Source organism: Macrotis lagotis, chromosome 2 (assembly GCF_037893015.1).
Source record: "Macrotis lagotis isolate mMagLag1 chromosome 2, bilby.v1.9.chrom.fasta, whole genome shotgun sequence".
NCBI lineage: Eukaryota > Metazoa > Chordata > Mammalia > Peramelemorphia > Peramelidae > Macrotis > Macrotis lagotis.
Window position 1 is genome coordinate 200,235,594 of NC_133659.1, and position 27,065 is coordinate 200,262,658.

At 42.7% G+C, this 27,065-nt stretch overlaps 1 protein-coding gene across 2 annotated transcripts in view; it reads left to right on the top strand.

Annotated features, from left to right (window-relative positions):
* The window catches only part of MRC2 (mannose receptor C-type 2), an 87,389-nt gene that overhangs the window by 47,263 nt on the left and 13,061 nt on the right, over nt 1–27,065 (top strand). For both annotated transcript variants that reach the window (XM_074224423.1, XM_074224424.1), the window contains exons 3-20: nt 1,086–1,259; nt 1,884–2,048; nt 4,300–4,413; nt 6,195–6,341; nt 10,009–10,197; nt 11,055–11,209; nt 11,675–11,782; nt 13,698–13,813; nt 14,890–15,038; nt 15,312–15,529; nt 18,578–18,720; nt 19,296–19,398; nt 21,690–21,828; nt 21,950–21,985; nt 22,505–22,665; nt 23,355–23,422; nt 24,375–24,475; nt 24,786–24,931. In XM_074224423.1, coding sequence (XP_074080524.1) covers nt 1,086–1,259; nt 1,884–2,048; nt 4,300–4,413; nt 6,195–6,341; nt 10,009–10,197; nt 11,055–11,209; nt 11,675–11,782; nt 13,698–13,813; nt 14,890–15,038; nt 15,312–15,529; nt 18,578–18,720; nt 19,296–19,398; nt 21,690–21,828; nt 21,950–21,985; nt 22,505–22,665; nt 23,355–23,422; nt 24,375–24,475; nt 24,786–24,931 — 2,432 coding nt within the window. The remainder of the gene's footprint in view (nt 1–1,085; nt 1,260–1,883; nt 2,049–4,299; nt 4,414–6,194; nt 6,342–10,008; nt 10,198–11,054; nt 11,210–11,674; nt 11,783–13,697; nt 13,814–14,889; nt 15,039–15,311; nt 15,530–18,577; nt 18,721–19,295; nt 19,399–21,689; nt 21,829–21,949; nt 21,986–22,504; nt 22,666–23,354; nt 23,423–24,374; nt 24,476–24,785; nt 24,932–27,065) is intronic.

Sequence of the window (27,065 nt, forward strand, 5' to 3'; positions counted from 1 at the left end):
CAAATGAGGGAACTCCAACCCTTCTTTCTCCAGGGTACTGTTGTTATTTCCATTTTTCAGTTGAGGGAAACAAGACTTAGAGAGAGGTTAAGCAATGAGTGCTGTATCATATAGAGAGTATCTCGAGTGGGAACTAATCCCAATTCCAGTATTCTTCCTTCTATATTATGCTACTTTTCCAAAGTGTTTGATTGTCCATCTCATTTTAATCTTTCCTCTGAGGTTAAATAAAACAAATTCCATCTCCATTTTACAGATGAAAAAATGGAGGCCCAGGATTGTTAGGAAACACATTGAGTTGGTGGGGCTCCTGAGCACCAGCACTTCCCACTAGGCTATCCTTCTCCTCCTCACTCCTTTTTTTGGAAGGCCCACCAGGTTCTGAAATAAGTGCCCTGACTGAAAAAGTTGGAGGGGGAAGGCTGGCAAGAGAAAATTGGACAAGTCTCCTCTGGACAGCAAGTCTTCAGAGGAATTCTCTGTCAATCATCTCTCATCTTGACCTCTCCTGATATCCACACCTGGTGTTGTGTGTGTGTGCATGTGCATGTAAACACAGACATACACACACACACACACACACACACACACACACACACACACACACACATATATATATATATGTCCATATACTGACATAATACATGCATAGGAAGAGAGTCCCTGTAGCTCCCCTAGAGGGAACTGAACTTCTGGGTGGTGAGAATTCTTTGTCTCTGAATATTCCTAGGTTAGATTCATGGAATGAGTAAGAAAGAGGAGGGTAGGCTGGGCCTTACAAACTCAGAAATTTGTAATTTTTCATAACCACAAGTAGAAAAGGTAGAGGAGCATAAATATGAAGGCTCTTTGGGGAAAACAGGGTCAGATCCATTTTGTTTCTAGGACTTGGAAGGAGAGGAGAAAAGACTGGGAAAAACAGATCTTTCTTCTCCCTCCCACTCTCTACTTTCCCACCATTCCTTTGCTATCCAGAGTTCTTACTTGTATGTGATAGAGAGCTGGGGGTAGTGGATTGGTTACTGACACTCCTACTGCACTTGACTAATAGGAAATTATTTTGATGCTCTCAACTCCCTCTACAGAGATCTACACAATACAAGGAAACTCTCATGGGAAACCCTGCACCATCCCCTTCAAATATGACAATCAGTGGTTCCATGGATGCACCAGTACTGGCCGAGAAGATGGGCATCTTTGGTGTGCCACCACCCAGGATTATGGCAAGGATGAGCGATGGGGCTTCTGTCCCATTAAGAGTGAGTTTTGCCTCAACCATCCTCACCTGTATCCTCAGGGAAAGGCACAAGGAAGTGGGGGTACAACTGTGGGTACTGATTGAACAGTTTGCAAATGAGGACTGGAAAGGTTAGAAGGAATCTAAGAATATGTTGAGGGTGGGGTATAGAAAAAATGTGGGGGGTCCAGGAAATTAGTAATGGAGAAAAATTTTCCTGGTAGAATTTCAGGAGCTTGTGTGAGATGTGACACTCTATCTTGCCAGTTTTCATCTTCACCACCTATCTGGGCAGGGCTTTTTGACTTTGGAGAAGGAATATAACAGGGATTCTTGGTCTTTTTTGGGGGGGGGAGACCATGGACCCCTTTGACACTCTGGCAAAAACCTATGGAGCATTCTCAGAGGAATTTTGTTTTTAATGTATGAAGTAAACTATATAGGTTTACAAAGGAAACTAATTGTATTGAATGGAATATGGCAATCAATATTTATCACCATGAAAAAAATGTTCAGAACTTCTGGAAGTTATGAGTTAGTCTGTAGCCACCAGGGGTTCTCATAGTGTGGTCACTTGTGGGGTTGGTCACTAGGCTGTATCTACTTAGGGCTCCCTCCATTCCCTTCTTCCCTACTGCTATTCCAGGTAATGACTGTGAGACTTTTTGGGATAAGGATCAGCTGACAAACAGTTGCTACCAGTTCAACTTCCAATCTACATTGTCCTGGAGGGAGGCCTGGGCCAGCTGTGAGCAGCAGGGAGCCGACTTGCTGAGCATCACGGAGATCCACGAGCAAACGTACATCAATGGTGAGTGAGACCAATCTAGGAATTCAGTCCCTAAATGTAATGAAACCAGCTCTTCATTGGCTCGCCCCTCTCCTACAAACAACCTAGAAGAGCAAATGGGATCAACATAAAAAAGGGATATCCAGAAGGACTTTTAGTGGGCAAGAACTAAGGTGCATTGGGGAAAGTGCCTTTGGGGTCTTTGGAGTTTGCCAGACAAGAATGTGCTGGTAATGTTTAATTACCAGCTCTCTAAGGGGAAAAATACACTCCCTATATTTTTAAGTTTAATCTTCATTATTAACATTTTCTCCATCACTATCTTGTCTACATAATCAAATAAACCACAAAATAAGGCCTGATTTATACTGTCTGCATATTTACAGAGTGTAAATCTTCATGCAGAAAATTTAAGAGTTGGTTCTCTCAATCCAGTAAGAGATGTTTGCTGCAAACCCCTGGTACCAGAGCATCCTCTCTTTTGTTTGTGTATGTGTAGGAGGATAAAAGAGGGCAGATTATTGAAGGCAGATTGGTAGAGGAGAACAGGGTAAGGTTCTTGGAGGCAGGGCTATTGTCATCATTTATTTTAAATATACACATATATTCATATTAATTATACACTTAATGTATAATGGGTTGTGATTTCAACAGTGCACTAATTTACCAATTTATCAATTGGTAATCATAACAGAGGAATAGTACCTATGATTTCACTGGCATAGGGCTCTGAGGGTTCTCTAGTTGTTGTTTTGGGCATTGCAGTGAGGCTTTTGAGGCCATTATCAATTTTATAATAATATTAAACTTTTCTCATTTCTAATATGGTAAAAATAGATGTATAATCCACATAAACAAAGGTTGTTTGTGGTCTTAAGTAAATTTAAGAGAATAAAATGATTCTCAAAAATATTTTAAGAGTTTAAAGAGAGCTTAAGATCAAAAAATTTGAAAACTGCTAGTTTGGGAATGGGTTAGCTAGGTGAGACAGACCTGGAATCAGGAAATCTCCTCTCTCTATCTGGCCTCAGACACTTATTTGCTATGTGACTCTGGACAAGGCACTTAATCCTAGTTGCCTGTTTCCTCATTTATAAAATGAGCTGGAAACGGACATTGAAAACCATTCCAGTATCCCTGACAAGAAAACCCCAAATGGAGTCACAAAGAGTCTGACATGGCTGAAAAATGATTGAACAACAAGAAGTATAGGAAAATTTCACCTTCTGGTGTATGTTGGTGCCTTGTCTTCATTTTCTATAGTTTTAGAGAGGTTAACTTGTCCAGCATCCCACAACCGTGTCAGAGACAGGACTTGGACTTGGACCTTGGCTTACTTCAGTTTCCTTATCTGTTGAATGAACTGTAGAAGGAAATTATAAATTATAAAATGATTTGCTCCATCCTTCTAATAATGATGGTAAGCTAGTATTTTTATAGTGCCTTCAGATTTGCAAAGTGCTTTATCTTTGTCATCTCATTTGATCTGTGATATTGGTATTTTAGCTGCATAGAGAAGTCAAAGTGAATGGTTTGAGGCTGAGAGGGTGATAGATGGGATCAAAATCCAGTAATTGTCAGAACTGAGACTGGATTCTGGTTTTCTTGAATCTAAGACCAGTCTGCTGGCACAAAGACTCACCCACTTTATTGATAATCCACATAAAAATAAACAATGAAAGAAGCAGAAGAAAAAATGAAAAGAATCAGGAAAAATATAGCTTCAAATTCTAACTTGCATTGCAGTTTGACAAAAGAAATGTGTCAATATGTTGACAAGATTCAGCAATACTGTGACAGTTTAGGTAATAAAAGCAACACTGTGGAGAGGCAACCTGATATAATAGATAGTGCTGGTGGTGAATAACTTGTTCTCTTAGTTCTCTTCAATAACTCTTTGAGTGTAAATTGAAGAATTGATGCAAAACAATGCCCATGGGCATTGGTAGGAGGAGTCGCCCACACCAATTAAATCATAGGCCTGGAACAATCTGTGATGAACATAAATAATAATAATATTTACAATCTGGTGATGATAATGGTGATAATGTGTTTGGGATTCCTTTTGAATTTTTCTTCCATTTGTGAACTTGAATTTTTCTTGGGGGTGGGTAGGGGGACTGTTTCCAACCCAGAAGGATAAATCTTTTCTCTGTTTCCATATGGTTTTAGCATTTTGGATTTGTACATAGTAGAAACTTTTGTTGACATTAATTCCTGTTTCTTTCCTCCATTCCCCTTTCTTTTTCTCTTTTCATTTCCCTGTACCCAGGGCTACTCACTGGCTATAGCTCTACCCTCTGGATTGGACTCAATGACCTGGACACCAATGGCGGCTGGCAGTGGTCTGACAACTCTCCCCTCAAATATCTTAATTGGGAGAGCGGTAAGGATTAGGACCTTTACATCCATCAGGAGTGTAGAGCCTCCCGAATGCCAGAGAAAGTACCATCTCTTTCTTTCTTGTAATTCAAAACCACTCTACTCTCTCTTCCAATAACCTATGGGTATACTGGTATGGATGGGCAATTAGACAATGTGATAGAGAGCTGGACTTGAAGTTAGGAAGAGTTAAGTTCAAATCCAACCTCAGACATTTTTTAACTGTGTGACCCTGGGACAAATCACTAAATCTTTGTTTGCCTTGGTTTCCTCATTTGTAAAATTAGTAGGATCCATTATACCAGGATTATTATGAGGATAAAATGAGATAATTTTTGTACTCTGCAAATCTTAAACTATTTTATAAAAGCTAGCTATTATTAGAGCTATCAAAGGAGAGGAACTAAAACCCATGCTTCAGTTCTGTGGTCAGAGAAGAAGAAATAAGGCAAGAGATCATCCCTTCCTCCCCTCCTGCCTTTCCCATCTCTTGCTCTCCCTCCCCAGAATCCTTCTCCACTATAATTTAAGCCAGGTCTCCTCGATTTCAGCACAGAGATTTACTTGCTTAGGTTACTCTTCTCCTGACTCCTTTCCTGAGTGCTTAGAATTGGCAACTGATTAACAGAGAGAACTGGCTTTTAGAAGGGTTTGCCCATCTCTCTCTCTTCCTGGTCCTTCTTTTACCCACCTGGCAGCCTGTGATGTTCTGGGATAGGGAGACCCTAATGAAGAGATGTAGCAAGTGTTCTCCTTACAGTGTCAAGTAAGACATTTAATTTTCCCCCTATTGTTCCAACTTAATTTATATCTGGGCCTTGTTTGCCAGGATGTTTGCCATATTTCTAGGACATCCCATCAAGCCTTCTCTAATCTCCTAAAAGAAGCTCAGTGGCTCATCCTTCCTGAACCACGTGTCTTTCCTCCACGGACTGACTCAGTGGGATTGTAGATTTAGAGCAGGAAAGTACCTGACAGGTCAAATCAAATTCCAAATGAATTTTGAGAAGATAACAATTTAACAATTGTTTATATCCCTATAGAGTTAGAGCTAGACAGGACTTTATAGGTCATTCAATCCTGAATGCTCATTTTAAAAAAGAGGAAACCAACACTATGAGAAGTGCCTTGTTTAAGGTCAAGCAGTTAGTGTCAGAGACAGGTCTTGAATATAGGTCCTTTAAATCCATACTTCTTGACATGGGGTTCATTATACCCTTAGGCCTATCAATGCTTTTAGTCTCAACCTTCAACCATGGGGCAAAGTCTGGTCCTTCTATCACCAACCTGGAGGAGCAGTTGGCACTCTAGATTCTATGGGGTTGGTTTCAAGGGATAACGAGATGCCCCGAAGGCACTGCATCTGGTAGCTGTACTCTTTAGAACTCATGAGCAGGTGGTTTGGGGAGAACTGTCACTTTTCCTTCTATTTTTTAACTTGGAGATATGGAGTCTGATGGTGATGGGCTTGGTGGAGAGGAGGGTATAAAGGGGAGACTCTCTTGGATTTAGGGCTTGAGTTATGAGCTCTTCCCTTTCTGAGGAATACTTTTCTCTTTTTCTCTCTCCCTTTTTTCCTCTTTATTATTCCTCTCCTCCTTTTCTCTGTTCTTCCTCCCCTCCCTTTCTCTATCTCTCCTTTCTCCCCTCCTCTGTCCCCTCCCCTGTCTCCTCTTTCCTCTCTCCTCTTCTCGTCCTCTCTTTTCCCCTTCTTCCCTCCCCCCCATCTCTCTCTCTCATTCTGCCTATCTCTTCTCTGTCTCTTTTTATTTTTCTCTCTTGTAGATCAGCCAGACAACCCCAGTGAGGAGAACTGTGGGGTGATCCGGACAGAGTCATCTGGCGGCTGGCAGAACCGAGATTGCAGTATTGCTCTGCCCTATGTGTGTAAGAAAAAACCCAATAGTACGGTGGAGACCTCACTACAGCCTGGTGAGCATGGACTTAAGAAGAAGGAAAGGGCTGGGGCAGCAGTGGCACCTCCCAGGGGATGGCTGAGGTGGTAATGTGCCAGTGTCCACAGCTGACCCTATCACCGCCTTCCCTGGGCTCTTGGTATAACTGTACCTCTTCTACTGAGGGCTCTGGAGCTTGGGCTGTCTTGCTCACATCACCACACCCAATCCCTATGGGCAACACTGAATAAATTAATGAGAGAATGAATTAAAAAGAATTCTGTACATATCTCAAGGGTGGAAAAATCCATTATTAACTTGGTTCAACCGACAATGGAATTTTTCCAAAAGAACTTTCATACTAGAAAACAAAAGAGGGAAAAAACCATACACACATACAAGCAAAGAAATTAGTACATTTTCTAGAAAACAGATTTTCAATCCTACATTAATCTGCAGGTCTTATGATCTCTCTTCTGACCTGATGAGTGCCCCATCATAACAATCCTTAATGCTTTCTCTAAAACAGCAAGGACATCATCTTGATACTCTTGATCCTCTTCCTATTCTCCTCTCATTTAATGCTTCTCATTCCCTTCCAGCGATTGAAATTTTCATCCTGTGGTCTCTTATCTCCTTCCCCTTTCAGGTTTTTCTCTTTAATTTAATGGCTAGTCAAAGACTGTATAGGGAAAAGGGCTCCTGACCAACAGCTTCCTTTCTTCTTTTCCAACTCTTTTTTGGGTGTAGGCCCAAGATATATTTGGGTATTTTTCTACTTCATTCTTTTGTAAGAGTCTTCATCCTCTCAGTATGCCTTTCCAAATCTTATATTTTGCTTGGGTTCTGCAGCCACCCTTCCTTGGCCCCATGAAGGTAGAAGTTACTCCTCTGTGGGGTCTTAAGAATTCTTCCTTTATGCATGATATAGGCACCATCACCACTTTTCTCAGAATCCTAGAAGTTTTACTTTTATCTCTGTCCCATTCTTCCATTCCCCCACCCCCACCCCGCCCCGGTGTCCTGAAGATTTGGGACCTAAGAATTGCAGTTATCATCATCCTCATCCTTATCCTCATCTTCATCCTTATCATCTCTGCTCACATTTCTAGAGGAGGTTTTCAAAGAACTTTATGTGCATCATCTCATTCAGGAACCTTTCTCTATAAAGGCTTTAAAGCTTAGAAAGTGCTTTCCTTCAACTGGCCTTTAGTGAAAAGACATGGGCACTAGAATGTGAAGTCCTGGGCTCAAATCCCTCCCCTATCTCTTACTGCTTCTGTTACACCAGGCCTTCTCTTCCCTGGGTCTTACTTTCATTATTTGTAACAAGAAGAAGTTGGACTAGATATTTTCGGAGAGCACTACTTGCAATAGCTCTATAAGCTGTTACAGAGTTGGAAGCTGAGGCTTAAAGAAGTTGATTAGCCTCAGTTTATCCTGTAGATGGCTGGTTTGTACATAGTTGTTTGCATGGTGTCTTCTCCATTAGAGTGCAATTTCCTTGAGATCAGGGTCTGTCTTTTGCCTTTCTTTGTATCCCCCAGTGTCTGGAACATCATAGACATTTAATAAGTTTTCTGTCTGTGGTTACAAGATTCATCCTATCAGAGCCAGGATTCAAATAGTTGTGAGCAAAAGAAAAAAATAGCAAACCAACTTCTTAAGAATTAAGGATTGTCTAAAATGTGGATTAGGATGCTTGATGTTGGGGTGGGGGAAACTCCATTGATGTCAAAACTAGGGACAGCAAGGTGACAGTGGATAGAGCATCTAGCCTGGAGTCAGGAAGACTCAACTTTCTGAGTTCAAATGCAACTTCAGACATTTACTATCTGTGTGACCCTGGGCAAGTCACTTACTTCAGTTTCCTTATCTGTAGAATGAACTGTAGAAGGAAATGGCAAACCAGTTTGGTATCTTTGCCAATAAAAGCCCAAATGAGGTCACATAGAGATGGATATAATTGAAAGTGATTGAACAATAATAAAATAAGGAACCCTGACTCCGTCTAGATATATAGCCCCCAGCCCTGCTAAATTTTGTCCCAGAAAAATAGTGAAGGCAATTTTGTGAAATCCTATCCCCTGATCTTCATGTTCTATCTTTCTTATCACCCTTTGCTATTCATTTGGTTTCTTCCTGCCTTCTCTCTTTCTTTTTTCAGTCAAGATGTCTTATAGTCCTGGTTTCAGTGGGGACATGCCTCCCTCTGAGTCCCTCACATCCCTGATCCCTGCCCATTTGCTTCGGACAGGCCTAAATATAAAGAAATCGGGAGGAAAGAATGGCCCAGTTAGGATTGTGTGTGTGTGTGTGTGTGTGTGTGTGTGTGTGTGTGTGTGTGTGTATGTGTAGGAGGAGCATGATTAAGGTGGAAAGATGACATCATAACTGGCCAATCAGAAAAGCTCCACAGCCCCAAACACATATGATAACTCTTGGATCCTGCAACATTATTCTGTCAGTAGAATACACCCAAAACCTCAGCCTGTACAATTATGAGCTGCCTCTTTTCTTTGCTGGGGGTTAGGGGGTGGGATGGCCTGAAGAGAAGGTGAAACAAGGTGGTGGTCTCTGTTTCTACCTGGGACTACATTTTTCTATCTTTCTCAGGCTTTCTGTCTCACCACAACATGACAAGCCTCATTAGAATTTCTCTTCCTTTTTCTTCCCTCCCTGCTCTGACCTCTTAAAATCAATTTTAAATGTCCCAGCTTCAATGGACCTTAAAATTAGGAGAGGGATTTCCATTTGTGTATGTCTTAGAAGTATAAGCTAGGGGTGGCTAGATGGAGCAGTGGATGGAGCACTGGCCTTGGAGTCAGGAGTACCTGAGTTCAAATCCGACCTCAGACATTAAAAATTACCTAGCCATGTGGGCTTGGGCAAGCCACTTAACCCCATTGCCTTGAAAAATCAAAAAAAAAAAAAAGAAGTATAAGCTAATATGAGGAACAGCTAAATGGTACAGTGGATAAAGCACTGGCCCTGGAATCAGGAGGATCTGTGTTCAAATCCAGCCTCAGACACTTGATACAATGGCTGTCAAAGAGATTCTTGTAGCTCGTGTGACTGTATTACTCCTTTACTCATTAAACCCCAGTGACTTCCTCTTATTTAGGGTCAGATGAAAATTTCTGTTTAGCATTTGAAGGCCTTCCCAATTCCACTTTATGCTATCTTTCCAGTCTTATTATATACATTACTCTCCTTCATGCACACTAAGGTCCAGACAGCCAAACGGTCCATGACACAAGAAAGGCAAAGACCCCCTGCTCTATGCAGATTATATACAAATACATACAAAATAAATTTTTTGGTGGGGGGAGAATGAAGGATAGGACACCCTCTCTGGGGATAAGTAAAAGCTTTGCATAGAAGATGTTCTTTGAGCACAGTTTTGAAGAGAATTTAGGAGGGTGAAGTGCATTCTAAGCTTGAGGGACAGTTATTATTTCCTTTGTATGCTGCTGTTTATCACCTTTGGCTTTAAAGATTCATTCATTCATTTATCCAATAAATATTCATGAAGTACCTACTATGTGTCTGATGGACATACAAAAGAAGCAAAAGAGTCTCTGTCCTCAGGGATAATTATAGTTTTTTTGTTTTCTTGATTAAGTGATGAGAGGATTGGACAATCCATCTCTTGGAGAGGGATGGGGAAAGTTAATGTACATCCCCATCCTCTGTCCTTGCAGACTCCTGGACTGGTGTGAAGGTCGAATGTGAGCCAAGTTGGCGACCCTTCCAATCCCATTGCTACCGTTTGTTACAAGAGAAACGGAGCTGGCACGAGTCCAAGAAAGCATGTCTGAGGGGGGGTGGGGACCTGCTCAGCATCCACAGTCTGGCAGAGCTTGAGTTCATCACCAAGCAGATAAAACAAGGTGAGTAGCCGGCCAACCCTCCTCCCTCCACCCTCAGCCAGTTTATCTCAAATGTCCCAGAATTACTGAACACATCTTGCATCCTAATCCTTGCCCCTGTATCCTCCAGTTCATTTAACTTGAATCCCCCAAGATTACTGAATACTTCTTGATCTCTGTCTCTGCCTTCCTTATCCCCATCAACCCAACTACTTACCTAGATTTCCCCAAGATAACTATATACATTCTAGATCCATTTTTACTCAGCCTTCCCTTCTTTTGGCAAAGTGGATCTTGGAGGGGGGTGGGATATAGGAGATTTTATAGCACAGGGAGTCTTAATCTAGTATTCATGGAATGCCTAATAGATTTTGTTTTTAATAACTATATTTCAATAGAATTGGTTTCTTTTATGATTCTCTTTATTTTATGTATTTAAAAATATTTCTGTAACTACCTCAAGAGTCCATGACATAAAAAATATTGCAAAACCCTGCTCTGGTTACCAGATCAGAGTGAACTCTGCTTCATCCTGGTCCAACCCATGAAAGAACCACAGACTTGAAGAACCACAGAATGTTACAGATGAATCTCAGGCAAACCTTCTCATGTTAAAGAAGGGAAACTGAAACCCAGACAGAGAATATAACTTGCCAAAGGTCATAAAAGGTAGCCAGTGGCCCAGCTAAGACTAGCATTCAAGTCTCTTGACTCTTGGTCATGAGGTTCCTATATGGCCTCTGCCACTTTCAAGCTCTTTCAGGGTGACAAGTCCCTGAGAGGGGCTAACCACCCTCCCCATCCCCTTCATCCAACTCTCACTCTTCTCTCATTGCTCCTCTGTTCCTTCTCTGTCTCACTTCTTCCCACCTGGGCAGAGGTGGAAGAGCTATGGATTGGTCTGAATGACCTGAAGTTACAGATGAACTTTGAATGGTCAGATGGGAGTCTTGTACAGTTCACCCACTGGCACCCTTTTGAACCCAACAACTTCCGAGACAGCCTAGAAGACTGCGTCACCATCTGGGGACCGGTGAGACCTCTCCCATCTCTTTCTGACATGTGTCTCTCATAGAATTGTGAGCTAAGGTCACATAGTACGTGCCAGAGCCAGAATCAGACCTTGGTCTCTTGATGCCTATATCTAGGCTCTTGTATAAGTAATGAGAAGAGTATGGTGGGTCCTGTGAATACTGACTGACCTGAGGGAAATGGCCTTCAGATATAGGAGTTTGTAAAGGCACACACACACACATACACACACACACACACACACACACACACACACACACACACACACACAGACACCACTCTTAAGTACAGTGGGATACATAGGCAAATCAGCAGCAGTCTAGAACTAAGGATCTCTTGGGGGTATGGAAGGGTCTGGGTTGGGGCTATGGGGAAATAATGGACCATCATTTGGGGATTTCCTCCTACCTTGGAGGAAGTGTGGAGGATTGGGCTGAGCCACTTGCTATCTCCCACAATCTTCTAGGAGGGACGCTGGAATGACAGCCCCTGCAACCAGTCATTGCCATCCATTTGCAAGAAGGCAGGCCAGGTTAGCATGGGAACACCAGAGGAAGATCATGGATGCCGCAAGGTAAGGATGGTACTGAAGTAGCCTCTAAGGATGAACATAGGTCAGAAAAGGAATTGAAAGGGGGAGGGGAAAGAGAATCTTGTGCTATTTTATTGGATTATGCTCCCTAATGCACAAGGGGCCATGTGTATTTGCAAGGGTAAGAAGGGCAGAGGGTACATCACCTAAGACTATGGGCTTCCCTTCATTTCTCTGCCTTCTTCCCAGAGAGCAGATACCAGTATCTATCTCCAGGAGGACTGAAGGGTGGTACTCTTAACTTCTATAGAGGTCCTCTCTTCCTTCCATACTGGGAGAAGGCAGAGAGGATGGAGAAGGGGACAGATGCAAAGGATGTACAATCAAGGGAGGTTACTACCCTCTCACTGGGGTCAAACATAAAGGTCCTGCCACTTCCATCTGAGTTCAGACTGAGGAGATGAACTTTTCAGTATTTCTGCCCATCCCCAGTCTCTGCTCTCTCAGGCTCCTCCTTCCCCCATCATCTTGGGTGGGTCCAGTAAAGGGGGAGGAGTGAGGGAGGGATGTGGAGGGAGGGAGAGCCAGCAGCCAAGGCTCTGGGATCTTATAAAGAAAACTTTGTGGAGTTTTGGCCACAGGAGGCTCCATCTGCCGGAACTAGAGGCCACATTCCTCCCCAGCTGGCTCCCCAGTGCCAGCTTGGCTGCTCACTCTGTTTTTCTTTGCATTGAGTGAGTGAGAGAGAGAGAGAGAGAGAGAGAGAGAGAGAGAGAATCCCTCCCCCAGTCCAAACTCTTCTTCACTCAAAGTTGCAGACAAAGAATAGGTCCTGACTTGGGATAGTGAGAAGGGGAACAGAGAAGTGTCCTGTTAGGGGTGTTAGGAATGAGGGGAAGTGGGCCAAAGGAGTAAGGGGGAGTACTCTGGTCATGGTCTCTCCTACCCAGTCTTCTAGTCCCTTGCCTCTTGTCCTACTACGTTTACTCTAGGGTAGGGGTGAGGGGAGAGATTTAATTGTCATCCTGCTAAAACTCTTACAACCATATTATCTTGGCCACTAAATAACCCTGGAATTGTGGGGTATAGACTCATTTTTCATGTCTGTGCAGTAAAGACATTAACTCTTCTCATCCAGAGTGATTTAAGGGAGAGCTGAATGTTCTGATTCTAGGCAACTACTAATCATCCCTGAAGAACTCAGTGGATACCCAGCTTGTCCAATAGCTCCCCCCCCCGACCCCCAATCAGGGCACCTTGCAACATCAGGTTCTACCTTTCTTTCACCCACTCCATCATGTAACAAAAGATCACCTGTAAGTTTTGTGATTTCCCTCCTTGCCCTGGTCCCATGTAATCTCTCAAAGTTCCATAATATCATCCTCCAATGCCACCCCTGAAATAGCAAGGGGAGAGGAATCAATATTCCTGTTGTTGTTGTTGCTCAATCATGTTCAACAGTTTGTGAGCCCATTTGGAGTCTTCTTGGCAGGGATTTTGGAGGGTTTGCCATTTTCTTCTCCAGCTCATTTTCCAGATGAGGAAATTGAAGAAAATAAGGTTAAATGACATGCCCAAGGTCACACAGTGACAAGATTAGCCAAGACTGGTTTTGAACTCAGGAAGAAGAGTCTTCCTGAGTATCCACTGTGCCACCTTTCTATTCTCTCTCTTCTCTGTTTCTCACTATTACCTACTGATTGCCCTCTGGCTCCCATCTCATTCATCTCATGACAGTCTCTCCTGATGATGTTCTATTCATTGAGTATTTTCAGAATTCTATTTTTCTTTTTCTATTCTGCTCCATCACAGAATCCTAGGCCAGGAGAAGATGTAATGGGTACCATCTGCTCTAACCTTCCTTCCTTGTCCACTCTCTATGCCCCATAGGAAGGGGGCAGATAGAAGGCAACTTTCTTAGATCCAACTTTCTTGCCTTTTTCCTCTTTCTGATCAGGGTTGGACCTGGCATAGCCCATCTTGTTATTGGCTGGGAGAAGATCATGTGACCTACAGTGAAGCCCGTAGGATGTGCATGGACCAAGGTGCCACTTTGGTCACCATCACCAACAGGTGCGGGGCATAGTGAGATGGAGGAAGAACTTTGGTACTTCCTCCCTTGTTCAGTCATTTCAGTCATGTTTGATTCTTTGTGACTCCTTTTGGGCTTTTTTGGGCAAGGATACTGGAGTAACTTGTCATTTCCTTTTCCAGCTTATTTTACAATTGGGGAAAAGGAGGCAAACAGGGTTAAGTGAATTGTTCCAGGTTATACAGATAATGAGTGTCTGAGGCCAGATTTGAACTCACAAAGATGAGTCTTCCTGACTCCAGGATAGACATTCTGCCCACTAAGCCAGATAGCTGTCCAGTTCCTTACTGTCCATAGCTCCCCTGAGATGTTGCCCCTTTCATTAAATGGGGACAGAGTCCTGCCAAGTCCTAGGCTTCTTCTGAGTGGACAAAAAAATAGAGGTATGTTTGACTTCTGGGTCCTGGGAAAGGTGCATGAATTTCTTTATAGATAGGATCACAAAAAAATGATGAAACATTTATTTTTAATAACCTCTCTACCAGTTCCTTCCAGTTCACAGCTGAGAGTTCAAGAGCCTGTAATTGGTTTCTCCATTATTTACATAGATTTTAGAGCAGGAAGAAACTTTAAGGGAGAATCTGGATATATGCCCCTTCCCACTTACCCCACCCTATCCCAATCCACTCCTATATCCCCCCTTTAAATCCAAGAAGAGCCATGAGGGAAACTGTCCAGGATAGAGAAAGTGTTTTTGTGTATTTTACCCTCCTCTCAGATTGGATGAGAAAAGAAAGATGGAGAATCATCATCCCATTAGTTCTTCAACCTAGAAACTATTTGTTTTTTATGATTTTACTTTTTTTTTTCCTTTTGGAGGCAATTGGGGTTAAGATTTGTCAAGGGTCACACAGCTAGTAGGTGTATGAGACTGGACTTGAATTCAGGACCTTCTGACTCCAGGGCCAGTGCTCTATCCACTGGGTCACCTGGCTGCCCCTCTCCTTTTTTTCACTTCAAGAAGTAGGGAGGGGTCCCTGAACTCTGAGTTTGATGAGAGGAGTCTCTATTATTTGCTGTTTTCCTCTCTGGGCTCTTTTTCCTCCCCAACACCCAGATTTGAACAAGCCTATGTCAGCAGCCTCATTTACAGCTGGGATGGTAAATACTTCTGGACAGCCCTTCAGGACATCAATGGAACAGGCTCCTTTCACTGGCTTAGTGGGGATGAAGTCATGTATACCCATTGGAACCGGGACCAGCCTGGTGAGCTCCCTTTCTTGTCCTCCCATCTCTGTGCCTTATTCTGCCAGCCCTTTCTTTACTACCCTAGGAACTGAAGGGAAGGGAGGTAGCAAAGAGCCAGCCCCCTCTGCTTCCCCTTGCCAGGTGGACTCCCCCACATGTGGCATCATTGCAGCAGTAAGATGTTTGTCTATCCTCCAGTCCTAGAAGACCCTGGGGAGCCAGGGATCTCCCCAAGGGGAGGGATGGGCAACCCTAAAAGATACCAGTGTTTTCTCTCTCTTCCTTTTTCAGGCTATAGTCGAGGTGGGTGTGTGGCCTTGGCCACCGGCAGTGCCATGGGTCTCTGGGAGGTGAAGAACTGCACTACCTTCCGGGCTCGGTATATCTGTCGTCAGAACCTGGGTACTCCAGTGACACCAGAGCTACCTGGTCCTGACCCCACCCCGAGCCTCACTGGCTCCTGTCCCCAGGGTTGGGCCTCTGACCTCAAGCTCCGGCACTGCTATAAGGTAGGGGAAGTTGAGGAGGGGTTGGTGAGGGGGAAATCTATCTAATGGACTATCTAGACTATCTTTTCTCTCTGTTCTGAGGTCCCTTCCAGCTCTAACATTCAATAAATTCAATCTGCATTGGTCAGATCTTTGGCAAAGATCTAACTTTGGTTAGTACTTTCATAAAGTCTGGACTCAAGGAGAGACCTATTTAGCTGTTCAGGACACCAGTTCAAAAAAAGTTGGAAAGTTAAAATTTAGGACAATCCAGTGCAATATTTCTTTGATGTTGGTGGTAGTATAGTGAGGTATTCCCATGGAACATATACTCTAACTTCCTGGAGATGGACTTGCTCTTGTTAAAACAGGTTCTTCCCTCTGTCCTAGCGGAGCCTGACCCAAAAGACACAGAGATAATGAGATGATCAGGCTTCTACACTCTCACTGGTCTTCTCTCCTCAGCTCCCCTCTCCCTTCTTCAAATTAAAAGACAAATCCTTAAAACAAAACTTAGAGATGAGTAAGTTCCCCTCCTAATCTCTTAATATTTATTTTTCCTAATTATATGTAAAAAATAATTTTAACATCTACTTAAAAAAAATTTTGAGTTGCAAATTCTCTTCTTCCTTCCTTGCCCTGCCCATGAATTAGAAAGCAAATAATTTAAGTTGCACATATGCAATTATACAAACTATATTTTTCTTATTGTCATGTTGTAAAAGAAAACAAAGACAAAAACAAAAATAAGAAATTAAAAAAAATTTAAAGTATGCTTCAATCTGCATTCAGATTCCACCTGTTCTTTCTCTGGCAATGGATCACACAGGGTCCCCCTTCTAGAAAATGTATTCAGTGCACAAAGTAGATGTCAGGTATAGGACAGTTATTTATTTACTTCACCATAAAAAAGTGCTTTGAGACACACAAGACTCATAAACTCACTATTAACCAAGGCATTAAACATGAAACAAGCATTCCTATCATATTCTCTTGGGAGATAAAGATATCTTGGTGGAACTTCTGAACAGATATCTCACATTTGTTTTGGAACTATTCTGTCCAAGGAACTCACGGGGTCCAAATCTTTTGGAAGCCAGATATGAGGTTGCCCGTGGTTGCGTAGTTGGAGGAAGGAGCTCCTTCTGGGCTGCCAACATAGCTGACCTTTCAGACCCACAAAGTTACCAACTGGGTCTGGAACATCCATTTCTCTGGATGTTTGTTCAGCTACCTGAGTGGAGAGAAAGAAATAGAAGAATCTGCCAGGCCCTCGAGGTCCAGGCTCAGACTCACCTAAGCAAACAAATATTCTCACCACCATGCACTCAAGTTCTAGTAACCATTGCACTGGAGGGAGAGTAGAGAAATATTTAACTAAGTCTAAGGAAAAGCTGATGCTGGATTCTTCTCAAGAGAAACTGGAGCCTTTCCAAAGTTCTTAGAGCTTCCTGTCCCCTGTGTTACTCAGTGGCCAATCAATCCAACTTCCAGTCAGTAGGACACAGGAGATCAATCAGGAGACATATCCTCTTAACAAAGTGAAGCATCTGTTCTTTAGAAAGAGGCCTATGGGCATGTCCATCCTCACCTCCTGCCCTAATTAAGTAATAATAATAATAATAATAAGTGACATTTATATAGTAATGTGAGATTTGCAGAACTCTATATACATACTAAAAAGTCAATCAACATTTACTAAATACCTACAATTTAAGTTCCTACTTTGTGAGTGATGGGGATACCAAAAATGCCTAAAAAATCAAACCTGTCCCTACTCTCAAGGAGCTCCCTATGGAGGAGACAATCTATAAGACAATCTTCTATTTATAAGAGAAGGCACTGGGATTAAGGGGGATTGGAAAAACTCCTTGAAGGATTTTAACTAGGACTTGAAGGAAGCCAGGGCAGGCAGGAGACACAGATGAGGAAGGAGAGGTTTCCAGGCAAAGCAGATTGTCAATGAAAATGCCTGGGGGGTAAACAATAATAAACAATCCTATGAAATACCTATTATTATTATTATTATCACCTCCATTTTATGAATAATGAAACAGTATTAGAGAGTTAAATGCCCATGGTTCAAGGGCAGGGATAGCTTTTTTTTTTTCTGGAGAATAGCAGAGTGATTGTATAAGAAAACTTTGGTTGGGGGTCTTCATCTTGTTACTCTGCCAAGGAACCAATCCCATAATCTAAGAATGAAAATGGCATAGAATTATAGAAGAGTGAGAAGACCAGCTGGTCCACATTAAGAAAAGAGATGCTGAGGCAGCTAGGTGGTGCAGTGGTTAGAGCACTGGCCCTGGAGTTAGGAGTACCTGAGTTCAAATCCAGCCTCAGACGCTTAATAATTACTTAGCCTGTGTAGCCTTGGGCCCATTTGCCTTGCAAAAAAAAAAAACCCTAAAAAAAAAAAAGAAAAGAAAAGAGATGCTAACTAGACCTGTGAATATATTGAAACTCTCAGGTTAGGAAATGCTCTTACTAATGTAGGTTGGCACTTAGAATGCAATTTTTAATCTCCAGAGTTATCTAGATGTTAGATAAGTTTTTAGAGTTTTAGACCCTAGAGCACTGAGAGAGAGGTTAAGTGAATTCTTCAGATTCACGTAGGTAGTTTCTGTAAGTGACAGAATACAAATTCAGAACTTCTTGGCTTCAGCACTATCCACTACAGATTATACCAACCTGCCTCTCAAAAGGAAAAAAACAGTCTCAGAGACAAAAAGAACTTCCTCAAGGTCAAATAGTTAATGGCAGATCATGACAACAATCTAGATCTCCCCACTGGTTCTCTGCAGATAGGAGGTGTTTTCATGGGGTTCAGGGATCAATCTGGGCATCAGGTTCTACTCCTTCATATCCTTTGCTTCTTAGGAGAATGACCAAACCCCCTACCCTGACAAGGCCACATATGCTCAGTTGGGATACCAGGCAACTTGTCTTGGTCCTTGGACCAAGGCTGGGAAGGAGGGAGAAGGATAGTTGGAGTAACCGGGGGAGGTGAGAAGAAGTCCACTGAGCTTTCTCCCCACCACCACACACATATCTTGTCTCCCCAACAAGGTATTCAGCTCGGACCAACCACAAGGCAAGAAGAGCTGGCCCATAGCCCATAGTGAATGCCAGAAGATGGGAGCCCAATTGCTCAGCCTGGCCAACTATGAGGAGGAACACTTTGTATCCAACATGCTCAACAAAATCTTTGGGTATTGAACCTGGGGGCAGACAGGAGAGGGTTCGTGGTTCTATGGGCATGTAGACTTAGTTAGATGCATGTTCATGCAAGAAGGGTCCCTGGGAACTCTTTACCTTCTTCTTGTGGTTGATTCAACTGCTATTCCTAAAGCCAAGGTCTCGCCAGGTTGTTTTCCAGCTCAGAAAGTGCCTGTAGTTTCCCATTTCTTCTGAGACAAATACAAAGTTTTCTTTTTGGCTAGATACAGTCACCCTGGTTGACAATTGAGGAGTCTGGGGATGGTGGTCTGGGTTATGTATGTGGAGTGTTGGGGTAAAGCGGGGAAGACAGAGGTTTGTAGCCTGAGTGGGATGTGCCAATAAGGGACGTGTCCACACGTGTTTGCATGCTCATTTTATATACCTTTGTGAAGGTGAGCAAGGGATAGGGGAAAATGTTTGGGGATGAATGGGATCATCCCATAGGGCTATCCTTTCTCTCCCAAGTCATAAGTCAGAGGGAAGGGGTCTCCTGGGGTCCCTCAACTTCTCATCCTCTTCTATCTATCATGTTTGACCTGGGATGGGGGGATGTCTGTGTGGACAGTGAGTCAGAGCCAGAGATCCAGGAGCAGCACATGTTTTGGATTGGTCTGAACCGAAGAGACCCCCGAGCTGAGCGCAGCTGGCGCTGGAGTGATGGCCTAGGGGTGAGTAAGGGAAGAAGAGAGTAAATAGGGGTGGATAGATGAGAACAGATGAAAGTATGGAGAACAGGACAGGAGGTGCATACCTCTGGGGGCAGAGAATAGAGTATAAGAGTAAGGAAGCATTGATACCTGGAGAAAGAAAATTAAAGCTGCCGTGACAGGATTATGCCTGTCTGTACATATATGTGTATGAGAGGAAATATATATGTATATTCATATATGTGTGTATATATTTGCGTGTATGCACTCATGTGTGAGTAGTTGAGCTTCAAAGGTTCTTTCTTCTTAGAAGACAAGGTTAAGGAATCTATAGTAAGAATGTTTTCCTGATCTGTAAACTGAAAGGTTTGAAACTTGAATCACAGAATCTTAGAATTTGCAGGCATCTATAACCAAAAAGGAATTCTCACCACAATTAGCCAACAAATGGTCATCTAGCCTCCACTTGGAGACAGATCTCCAATAGGGGAGAACGCCCTACCTCCCAGGGATCCTATTCTATTGATGAATAATGAATCTTCTATTTCGACAGCCCAGACACCCCCCCCCCCAATCCCCATGTCACTCCCTTGTTCAAAAAGTGTCAGCAGTTTCCTATTAACCTCTGGTAAAAATACAAACTTTTGTTTGGAATTCAAAGCTCTCCTTCACATTCTGGTTCCAACCTAAATCTTATCTTTCCAGGCTTATTATACTTTAAAAAATTTTTTTTCTTATTATACTTTTTAATAACATATATAATAAGTTATGATTACATTTTATATACTGTGTTATATATTGTGTTATATATTATATAATGTTATAATTTCATTTTATGCATTCTATATTCTAAATAAACTATACTTCTTGCTATTCCTTGAATCCCTCATTTCATCTCTAATCTCCAAGTCTTTTCATTGACTGTTTTCCATGCCTGAGATACTCTCCTTCCTCATCTCCACCTTTTAAAATCCTTTCTGCCTAAAAAGCTCAGTTCAAGGTTCACCTCCTACAAAAAGTAGTGCTTTCCTATATTGCTTCCTTTTTTTTTCCTTGGTAGGGGCAATGGAGTTAAGTGATTTGTTCAAGGTCACACAGCTAGTTTCAAGTGTCTGAGGTCAGTTTTGAACTCAGGTCAGCTGAATTGACTCCAGGCCAGTGCTCTATCCACTTTGCCATCTAGCTGCCCCCATTTTTTGTTTGTTTGTTTTTCTGTACTGCTTCCTTCCCAAATTCCTTTGTATTTTCATTTTTATGAGTAATTACATAAATATTTAGTATTTATATAATTTTACCTATTCTATATTATACATCTTATAGATTTGTGTTTATACATTTCTATATTATAAATAACATGGCATATATGTTCTATAGAATATATTTATGTATTATAAGCAATGTTATATTTTTATATATTATAGGATGTGTATATACACATGTGTTATATATTTATTTTATATCATACATGTTTTAATATGTACATATACACGGACACTTTTCTGTTACATGCTATTCCCTCTGCTCTTTGAGGCTAGAGACTATCTCCCCTTGTAAAGTATAGTGCTTGGGCTCACGGTAGACACTTAAAAATTCTGAATGACTAATTAAATCATTAAATTAAGGAGTCTGGAGTGTGTGTAATTATATAGATGACCTATTCCCACACCCTTACTCTGTCTAGAAAGCCTAAGCAAATCCCTCATTGGTGTATGCTCTGCTCACCCTTCATAGTCCTGCCCTTCCCTGCTCTACCCTGCCTTTCTTAATGCTCACCCTGATAACCATATCCTGGACTTCCTTGTAGGCCAGAAAGAATGGATTCGCTTCCAAGAGTAAATGATTAGAAAGATTTATCTGGTATCAAGTGTAAATTCTCCACCCCTTACTTCTGATTTTACAAGTCTAATGCTTCTTCCTGAAGAGAACCTTCAGAAGGTTAAGCCCCTCTCTTCTCTAGTCCTTCCCCCCATTCCCTTCCCTTCTCCAGGTTAAACACCCCCTAATTCCTTCAAAAAATTCTTACATGACTTGGGATTCCAGACCTTTTAACCATCCTTGTTTCTGTTCTCTGGCTGCTCTCCAATTCTGTGACCTCCTTTCCAGCTCTAAATCTGTGATTCTGAGGGATTCATTGGGAGAACATTTAGTGACCCAGACCCGGGATCCAAATATTCTTCATTTTAGCTTAAAGCAACACCCAGCCAGGAAATTGTGTCATCAAAGACAGCAGAGAGGGAAGGAGGGGGACAGACCCAGGAGTTGTTCCCTGGCCATTTCCCCTTTCAAACTTTTCCTCCCATCACTTTTGCCAGTACTCCTATCACAATTTTGACCGTAGTCGCCATGATGATGATGACATCCGGAGCTGTGCAGTGCTCGACCTGGCTTCCCTGCAGTGGGTGGCCACACAGTGTGAGACCCAGCTCGACTGGATCTGCAAACTTCCTAAAGGTAATCATTGGGAGGGTCCCTAGAAGGATGACTGGGGATGAGGGTGTTGTCTGATGGTGGGTTCCTGGGGGTCTTTCTCCCCTGCTTCCCCCCTACAGCTTCCCCTTCTCTGTCCCAACAGGAGTCGATTTAAAGGAGCCTGATGTCAACTCACAAGGTAGACTCACTCTCTCCCTCTCCTCCCCAGCTAAAGATGGAAGATATAGAACAAGGGTGGGAGAGGGATTGGGGTGACTGGGAAGCTGGGGTGAGGAACCAAGGCTCCAGGTAAATGATGGAAGAAACAAGGATACTTGGCTCAGTAGGGTGTGGCTCCCACAGTCCTCTTCATGATGCTCTCCATCTAACCTAGGGTTCCCTTTGATTTGTCTCTTTCCTCTTTCTCTCTACCTACTGTTCTTTAATCCTGTCCATGGGGGAACTGGAGGTTCCTTCTCCTAAGCCACAGACATTGCTTTAGGAGAACAAATAGGTCCATATTCACATCTTTGTCCCAATTTGTAGTAATTCGCAGAATGACCCATTACATAGATGACCTATTCCCACACCCTTACTCTGTCTAGAGAGCCTAAGCAAATCCCTCGTTAGTATATACCCTGCTCTGCCTGCCCTTCCCTGCCCTACCCTGCCTTCCTTAGTGCTCACCCAGACATCCATATCCTGGACTTCCTTGCAGGCCAGAAAGAATGGATTCGCTTCCAGGAGTCTGAGTACAAATTCTTTGAGCATCAGACCATATGGGTGCAGGCCCAGCGGGTTTGCACATGGTTCCAAGCTGAGTTGGTGTCGGTGCACAGCCAAGCAGAGTTGGAATTCCTGGGGCACAACCTGCAGAAGGTGGCAGTCAAGTCTCTGAGAAGGGAAGGAGGGAGGAGCTCCAAATGGGCAGAGGGAAGGTTTCTGGGTTTTTTTTATTTGTTGACCAATGTCATGGAGAATCCCTGGTCTTGAAGACAAAAACCCTGAGTTCAAGCCTCAGTTCCCACACCTGCTGATTATTGCATTTTGAATAGACCCCTTAACCCCTCTAAGACTCAGTTTGCTCATTAAAGGTATGGGGGTTGTGCCAGCAGGTGGCAGGACCTTTTGGTTTGCAGTGGCTTTAGAGGAGACTTCTGCAGAGAAAGTGGCCCTCCAGATAAATAGACAGCTTTGGGCGCTTCATTTTGGGTGACTGAGCAGAGAACAGAGGCCATCCAGCCAGTTTCCTTCTGGGCTTCTGTAAACCAGAAGGACCTGCACTGAGACTCATAAGCTCCATAGTCGTTGGTCCTCCCCAGTCTTGGTGATGATATCCCTGGGGAGGGGGTGACATAAAATGAGGCCATAGAAGTCCTCCTCTGTGTCTCCCAAGGTTATTGGGAGGAAAGTAATTTGTAAACTGCTATGAATGAGTCCCATATTATTTTTATTATTCCCAGGTAGCAAGAGAATAGTGTAGGAAGGCAGACTTGGGGGGAGATTTCCCGACTTGCTTCTTCCTTCTCTTCCTCTTAGCCCTAATTTGTTACTCTTGCTTTATTCAGTTCTTCCCAGGACAGGAGCAGCATTGGTGGATTGGTCTGCACACTTCTGAGAATGATGGGCGATTCAGGTGGGAGTCTGATCCTAGAGGTGATTGATGTGTGCAATTACCCTTGAATAGGAGTGCCCTTAAGATCAGTTAGGTAGTGCAGAGAATAGAGAGCCGAGTCTGAAGTCAGGAAGACCTGAGTTCAAATTTGCCCACCAACTGTAACTAGCTCTTTATCCCAGGGCAAGTCATTTTACTTCAGTTGCCTCATCTATTGTAATGAACTGGAGAAGGAAATGGTAAATCATATCAGTTTCTTTGCCAAGAAGAGTCAGATCCAGCTGAACAACAATAATCAAAAAATGGATGTCCAAGTCTTGGGTGTCTTGATATGTATTGACCTGTGAGGTATGTGACTCTCACATGTTCTGGGCCCTGTTCTTTAAGGGTTCACAGACTAGTGAGGCTGAAGACCACTCATCATACATTTTGAGCTAGAAACAGACTTACGTGTCATCTAGTATAACCTCTGATTTTATAGAAGTGGAAACTGAGGCTCATAAAATATAAATTAAGGGATTCGAATCCTGGGCCTCCAACTCCTAAACAGCCTGCTTCCTATAGTTCCATCTTGCTTCCAGGAAAAATGAGGATAAGGAAATTGTCCAGTTTACATCTTGTGGAGCTTGAGGAAGAAATAATGGAGTTTTGCAGGTGTCCTCCTGGTTCCATTTGCCCTCTCTGGCTCCTCCTGGTTCCATTTGCCCTCTCTAGCAGTATTGATTTTCTTTTCCAACTGGAAAAAGAAAGGCCCAAAGAGGACTAATCTTCCTTGCCTGGAGACATAAAGAATGCCAATACACTGATTGAGGTAGATTTTAGGGTTACTAACCCCGCCTCATATCTGGTCCCTCTCCCCACCATCTTGTACTGCTAAGACAGCACATAAGATAAGGCCTCTTATTTTCCCTCTTTCTGGGAAGAGGAATGCGCCTTCTCCAAGGCCCCCTCTGACCTTCTGGTACTGTTTCAGATGGACAGACAATTCCATTGTAAATTTCATCTCCTGGGCACCTGGGAAACCACGGCCCATTGGCAAGGACAAGAGATGTGTCTATGTAACGGCCGGTCATGGTGAGAGCTGAAGGGGATGGGGATGTGAAGCCTGAGGAGGGGTGGAAAGGTCTAGAGCTTAGGGGGTGGATTATTCAGTTCCCATAACTTTAGGGGTTTCCCTTTAGGGTTAGGGACAAAATGTAGAGGAATCTGGCACACAGTTCCAGAACAATTTAGCAGTACAACTCAGAACTTGGAAACAGGATCCTGGATCCCCAATAACAATCTTCTTCTCACTCCAAGAAGGATGCATTTGAGTTACTAATTTAGTTATTAGCTTAGTTTTACTAATTCACCCTAAGGGTGACTACCCCTGCCCTTTCCACAGAGGATTGGGGAGACCAGAGGTGTCAAACATCCTTGCCATACATCTGTAAACGCAGCAATAACACCAGTGGAAAGCCTCCCCTGGACCCCCCTCTCTCTCTCCTTCCTGGTGGATGTCCTACTGGCTGGAGCCAGTTCGTCAACATGGTAGGAAGCAAGCATGGCCTTGTGCGAAGGGTGGGGAGGAAGAGATGAAGGGAGTAGTGACCAGTGAGAGAGATAATGGAAGTATATGGTCTGTGTCTAGTGACAATATTGTATCTCCAAATGTACTTCTATATTCTCCTTAACAGCTTAGCTGCTTGTCCTGAATATAGGCCATCAGGGCAGTTAAAGGATGCAGTGGACAGAGCACTAGCCCTGGAGTCAGGAGGACCTGAGTTCAAATGTGACCTCAGATACTTGACATTTACTGTGTTCCCTTAGGCAAGTCACTTAACCCTGATTGCCTCACATCATGGGTCATCTCCAGTCATCCTGATTCATATCTGACCCCTGGACCCAGATGACTCTGGAGGACAAAGTGAGGCTGGTGGTTTTGCACAGCACCCCTCCCCCCCACTCAAATCCAATTAGATTGCTTGTCATGGTCTTATTCAAAAATGAAGGACAAACACCATCATCAGATGTCTCCCTTCAAGAAAGCCCAATGAAGTAACACCTCATTATTTCTTGAGCTTCATCAAGGCTTATCATTTAAAACTTCATACAATAGAATTCTAAAGCTGGAAGGGATCATATTCCAACTTCCTCATTTTGCTGCTCGATACATAGAAAAAGCATTTATTAACAACCTTCTGTGTCCTAGGCACTGAACCAAGTGTTGGAAATAAAAATACAAGCAAGCAAGATAATGCTTGCCTTCCAAAAGCTTATATTTTTTTAATAGGGGAAGATAATGCTGAAAGGAAAGGTAGAGTGGGGAATTGAAGAATGCCCATGTGATGGCATGGTTTTGGAGGGGGTGAAGATTTATTTTTTTTTTTAGGTTTTGGCAAGGCAAATGGGGTTAAGTGTCTTGCCCAAGGCCATACAACTAGGTAATTATTAAGTGTCTGAGATCGGATTTGAACCCAGGTACTCCTGACTCCAGGGCTGGTGCTTTATCCACTACGCCACCTAGCCGCCCCTAAAGATTTAATTTTGGGCTAAAGAAAATCAAACTCGTCTCTCAAGATCTGAGCTACATCCGACCTCAGACACAATAATTACCTAGCCATGTGGCCTTGGGCAAGCCACTTAACCCCATTGCCTTGAAAAATCTAAAAAAAAAATCTGAGCTACATTCGGGGCAAGGGTTTGAGGTTCTTGTAGGAGGAGGTTGGGATGATGTCCAGAGTTAAGGGAGCATATTTTAGAGCTGATGACCAGAAAATGATTGAAGAAATTGAAGCTGTTATCAAAGATGGGATTTGACTGTCTTCTGAATCTCAGAAATCCCACTGTATTTTGTGAACTTCCCTTTAATTTCTAAGGAAGAAAATAATTAATTTCAATATATGCCCAAACTAAACATTTTAATTGTGTTTTTGATCATAGCTTTCCAATGTATATGCAGAGTTCTTTGGTTTCTTAAATAGAACAATGAATATAATTCAACCTTTATGTAGAGAGCCTTGGAGTGACCATTATGAACCTCAGTCATGATTCACTCCAGTGAATTTTGAGGCTTGGAGGGCTGCTTGCCCCCCCCCCCCAAGTAAATGCCCTATTCTCCTATAACCTGACAGTTTTTGTTTCTTCCCCACCTTTCAGTCAAGATATCTGTGCCAATTCTCATCTATGACTTTATTTTCTGAGTGAAAACTTCAGGGTGCCTTCTGCTAAAGAGGAAAGTGTCCAAGGCTTTTTGAGGTTTGCAAGATACAGACTGTTTTCCTTTACTTTTGAGTTCACAGCTATTTTTCACATGTGAACTCTAGGTCCATTTAGGTGTATACACATTTGAGGCTATGAGACAGATGACTTAAGAGGAAATCATTCATTTTACAGATGAGTATTCACTTCCCAGAAAGAATTCTCTGCATTAGGAGAGTTTTCCTTTAAATAACAAGAACTCCTCTTCTTCTAGGGAATTTAATTGTTTGTTTATAGATAGGATAGGTTTGTCTCCTTTAAAAATAATGCAACAGGTTATTTCCCATGAACAGAACAGAATTCTCAGAACAGTTACAGAGCTAGAAGTAACCTCAGAGACCTTCTTATTCAACTCCATCTAATTTTAGAGGGGAAAAATTTGAGACCTAGAAAAAGGAAATGATTTGCTCAGGAGCCAGAATTC